Source organism: Lontra canadensis, unplaced genomic scaffold (genome assembly GCF_010015895.1).
Source record: "Lontra canadensis isolate GAN:19392208 unplaced genomic scaffold, GSC_riverotter_1.0 scaffold172, whole genome shotgun sequence".
In the NCBI taxonomy this organism is placed as follows: domain Eukaryota; kingdom Metazoa; phylum Chordata; class Mammalia; order Carnivora; family Mustelidae; genus Lontra; species Lontra canadensis.
Window position 1 is genome coordinate 2,230,443 of NW_022631166.1, and position 5,026 is coordinate 2,235,468.

Genomic DNA, 5,026 nt, shown 5'->3' on the forward strand with positions numbered 1-5,026 from the left:
TAGTCTCCTGTGGGCCAAGCAAAGTGCTAGGGATTGGGGAGATTAAGATGATCCTCCAGTAGATTCTCCCGTGATTACCCTACTGACAACTACCATGTTCAGTGTCTGAGAAAATTGAAAGTGTGACTTTTACATAGGACAGTACCACTATTACAGAAATGTTCTGCTGTGGGGGTGAATGACTCTGAACTGCCCACCCTCTCAAGGAGCTCCCCTCCTCCATGACCTAGGATCAAGGTCATGGAGGAGGGTCAATGGCTAAGGATTAGAACAGATGCCACTGAGCATTACTGGCAAACCATTGTTTGGTTATCCTGGTGTACTTAGGTTCTATGGCTATAAAAAGCCAGTTCCAGATGTTGGAAGATAACTGGGCAAGAAAGAAGTCTTTGTTTATATTCAGGCTCCAATTATACTGGAAGAGTGAGTGAACTTGGGAAGGAGGAAGTGGATCCTTAGCAAGAAAATAGTGGGAGAGTAGGGGGAGGCAGGCAGACGACCCCTCCGCGAATCAGAGACGGCTTGGGCAGTGTCTGGGGAGGTTGCTCCGGTATGACGTCATCAAGACACTGAAGCAGGGTAGAGGTCCTGAGAAGAGGGAAGACAGTGGACTCCAGCCTACAAGACCAAAGCCCCGGGGTTGGCGGGTGAGTGGGGGACGGTGAAAAGGAAGGCCTGGGATCTTTCAGCCAATCAGAGATGGTTGGGGAGGGGTCCGGGGCGGGGCCTGCTTCGCGATTTATAACTGCAGGGTACCACGCGGGAAGGTTTAACCTCGTCCAGTGTTTGGAGCGGCGTTGGTCCTGCCGTCGTCATTTCAACCGTCTTCAAGCCATCAGGTGAGGACCTGCGGTCCCGGCGGAGCCAGAAGACTATGGGGACAGGAGGGCGCAGCGGCTGCGGGGCGGAGTGGGTCGGTCTCTCAGGAACTGGTGGGGCGGGGTTGGGACTGGCGGTTTCTAACTGCACCTCCTAGAGAGTCCGCGCCTTTGTCTGCGGCGCCGCCTTCTGTGCGTTGCCGAATCCTCTCCGGGTGGGTCCTTAGAATGACCCCCTCAGAGTGGCCTGTCCGCGGTGGCTGCACGCCCAAGGCTGAGTGGACGAGGAGATTGGGTGCTGCTGGGTTTGGGCCCTCTGGAGCTGGCACTTCCCGCTCTCCCTTCCTGTGGCCAAAAGGTGGGCTGTGCGCCCAGCAAAGATGATGTAACCAAACTGCTCCAGACAAACATACCCATGTGCCCAGCCTTTTATGATATTTGCTAGTCCCTGTATCCCTACCTTAGAAATTGGCTTCTGATTCCTCATCAGAGGAGGGTCGTAGGGTGACCTCGATGGAAGGGAGGCATAATCAGGATTTCTGGCTGCTTGTGGGTCTCTCCATTCTACTCTGGGCACTAGACCTCTTTTAACCTCTACCAGGGTGGGGCCAGGCACGCGCCTGAGAGCACTGTTTTCCCGTCTCTGGGGTCACCTATTGTCCCTTCTTGACAAATCCAGAATGCTCACAGGGCACCTCATCTCCTAACTTTTCCCTTTGCAGAGAAGATATTGCGAAATAAAAATCAGCTCTGTTTGTTTATCCCGTTCTGCTGATCTGATCCTAATTAGCTGTGTCTTCTTACAGCATTTGCAAACCAGTGCCATAAGGAGCTGGAATAAGACATGTAATTAGTTATGATCAGATTAAATACCTTCCCTCTCTTATTGTGGCTATTTAATCTACTGTCTTTGGGCAGATAAAATGGAAAGAAACTAGTACAACTTTTTAACCACGCATTTTGGTGTGCTGCTCATATCCCCCAGGAGAAGTGCCCCCCCCCAACAGTAATTGACTAGAAAGTGAAGATGCTCAAAAAGTGCTATCTCCTGTGTCAAATTCATCAGCTGGTTAAACCCAGTCCTTATTTTTTCTTCTGTCTCTATCTGCTCATGTGTCTCTATCACCTTCATTTTACCTTTGCTCTGATTTTAAGAGTGAGACATATTGACTCCAGTTACTAGAGCATCTGGTTTCTGGTACATCCTGATTCGGTGGCATTTACTACTTATCAGAAATAGGGTAATGACATGGAACAAAAAATATTCTAATAAAAACATTTCTAAGATCCGCTGCTTGTTTCCTGTAGAAAATCAGCAGGTAAAATACACATTAATACTAAATGTGAGAATTTTGGCTGTTACTCTTTAGTCTGACAATAGTTCTACCACATAGATTTGTTAAATGTTTTTTTTCAGCCTTTCTGTTAGTCAAGATGAGTGATAAGCCAGATTTGTCTGAAGTGGAGAAGTTCGACAGATCAAAACTGAAGAAAACTAATACTAAAGAAAAAAATACTCTTCCCTCAAAGGAAAGTAAGTCATAGGAGCTTTCTTGTTGAGATAAACAATGGTGAAAGTTGATAGGTTCAGTAAATAAACTCTTCTTGTAAATTTTGCCACAAAGTAAGCAATAATTAAAGTACCAATGTATTTAATGCATTATCTAAAAATATCAAGTATTTGCTTCTTACCTGGCTTATATGAATGGTTCTCACAAAATAAGCCCTAGTAATAATGGGAGAATTTTTTTAAAACTGGTTTTTTTGGTTGTTGAAAAAATTATTAAAAGCCACATTAAAACCAATCTTGGGATATTGGACTCAGTATTATAAACATCTTAGTTTTGTCCAATTTTTGGTTATTTGCCATTTTTATACACCTAATAATTTGGGTCTGTGATCTTCTCCCTAAAGAGCTATGTAAACTTTGTGGTTTTGGCCTTCTCTACCTGATGACAAGATGAGGTAAAAGAGCCACTTTAGCTCTTGGGTATACTCTGGTCTCCCAGGGATCAAGGGATCAGTTTTGCCCTCCTGACTTACAGTCTGCTGGAGAAACTCCAAACCAAGGGGTACATTTTTTCATGTCAGCATTATTTATTTATTATTTATTATTATTATATTATTATATATATTATATATATTATTATTTACTTATTTTCATGTCAGCATTATTATTGTTATTATTTGAAAGTTCCAAAGTTAGTAAAAATTGCCTGAAATGGTATATCTTTCTAATTGTATAGGGATAGATAAATCAGAAGAAAATGCTTCAGTTTCTCTTCATCCTTAAAATAATATATGGAAAAAATGGCAGTATCATAGATTTACCTCTTAAATGGGAAAAAACCATGTAGTTGATGTAGATTCTAATGAATATTCAGGTAGTATACACCCCCCCCACACACACACACACCTGTAAGCAGGTATGGCAAACTTTAGTGACTTGCAAATGTGCTTTTGGGGAAGAAACTGAACTTAATCTTAGGAAAATACTTTCTTAATGATTTTTTTAAATGTTTTTTTTCCCCCAGCTATCCAGCAGGAGAAAGAGTGTGTTCAAACTTCGTAAGATGGGAATCTCCTCCCAAGTACAGTTTTCAGCAATGCCTGAGTGTCACGGTTTTGGGCTTGGTTTTTGGTTGTTTTTTGTTTGTTTGTTTGTTTGTTTGTTTTGTAAACCTATGTGCTTGTAGAGGTTTTAGGCACCTTCTGATACTTCACACTCATACTCCCTGGCTAAGAAGTCAGGAGTAGCCAATGTTCCCTTATATTCATTTTTAAACTTCCATTGGTGCATAAACTCCAGCTGGCAAATGTCCATAATCTCACCATTGATGACATTTGTGTGTGAAGTCCTTCTACCCCCTAGAGGATAGGCTACTTTTCAGCTTCTACAATGGGTGTCTCCATTGCTCCATTGCTCATGAAGGAGCATGGGTTTGCAGCTTTTCATAGTTTATTTTAATTTCTAATGTTGCAATAAAATAGCAAATAAAATCAATATGTTAAGGCTCCTGTGGTTCGTTCCTAGTGATCTTCTAAGGAATGAAAGTACCAAGGGTACTCTTTTCAGCCAAACAAAATGGCTGTAGGAAAGACACTTTGGCAGATTATTCACATGGAATAGGCTCTCCACTGTCCAGGTGCAGTGGGTCCTGACTAAGTGATGCTAGGTGCTTTTTCCTTAGAGTTAGAAGAGGTCATGTGGACTGGCCCCCTTATCTCAGAAATGAAGAAATGAAAACATCTGAAGTGATGATCTAAAGTGAATAAGAGCTGGAATTCTAGCTGGGCTCTGTTGCTTTCTCAAATGTGCTTTTAAATTTAGTGGAAGATGTCCAAGGCTGGTGATAGATGCAGAAGGGCATTGGAGGCATATGCTAGCACACACTGTGCTAAGCACATCACATATTACTATTGAGCAGGAACTCAGATATCTAATACCTGCTGATGACCCACAGCATTGAACATCTCGTCTCCTTAAAATTTATGATAGAGATAGTGAGAGAGGAAAAACAAGCACAGGGGAGTTGGAGAGAGAGATGCAGGCTCCCCGCTGAGCAGGGAGCCCCATATGGGGCTCCATCCCAGGACACTGAGATCATGACCTGAGCCAAAGGTAGATGCTTAACGACTAAGCCACCCAGGTGCCCCCAAAATTCACTATCTTAATGAGCCAAGTATTTGGTATTCATGGTGAGCATAAGTGTTATGGACTGAATTGTTCTCCCCTACCTCCAAAAAAATTCATATGTTAAAGAGCTAACCCCCAATGTGACTGAATCTGGGGATAGGGTATTTAGGAGGTAATTAAGGTTAATTGAGGTCCTAAGGGTGGGACCCTAGTCTGATAGAACAGTGACCTTAAAAGAAGAGGAAGAAGCACCAGAGATCTCTCTCCCTGCCATGTGAGGACACAAGAGGGAGTGACCATCTGCAAGACAGAATGAGAGTTCTCAGCAGAAACTGATCCTGCAGGACCTTGTTCTGGGACTTCTATCCTCTAGAACTTCGAGAAAATAAATTTCTATTGTTTAAGCCACCCAGTCTATGGTATTATGTTATGACAACTCAAACTGACTAATACAATAAGGAATACATATAAATCGGCAAGCTCTGATACCTACCCTTAAAAAACTCTTTCATCACTTAAAATTTTTAAGAACCAATCACCTATAATCCCACCAATTAGAAGTATCAACATT

General features: G+C 42.7%; 1 protein-coding gene across 1 annotated transcript; it reads left to right on the forward strand.

Moving 5' to 3' along the window:
* Positions 1–764: 764 nt before the first annotated feature.
* Positions 765–3,453, forward strand: TMSB15B (thymosin beta 15B). The gene is made up of 3 exons (XM_032846174.1): positions 765–839; positions 2,236–2,352; positions 3,353–3,453. The coding sequence occupies exons 2-3, from the start codon at positions 2,253–2,255 to the stop codon at positions 3,388–3,390; spliced, it is 138 nt and encodes a 45-aa protein (XP_032702065.1). The 5' UTR covers positions 765–839; positions 2,236–2,252; the 3' UTR covers positions 3,391–3,453.
* Positions 3,454–5,026: the final 1,573 nt, after the last annotated feature.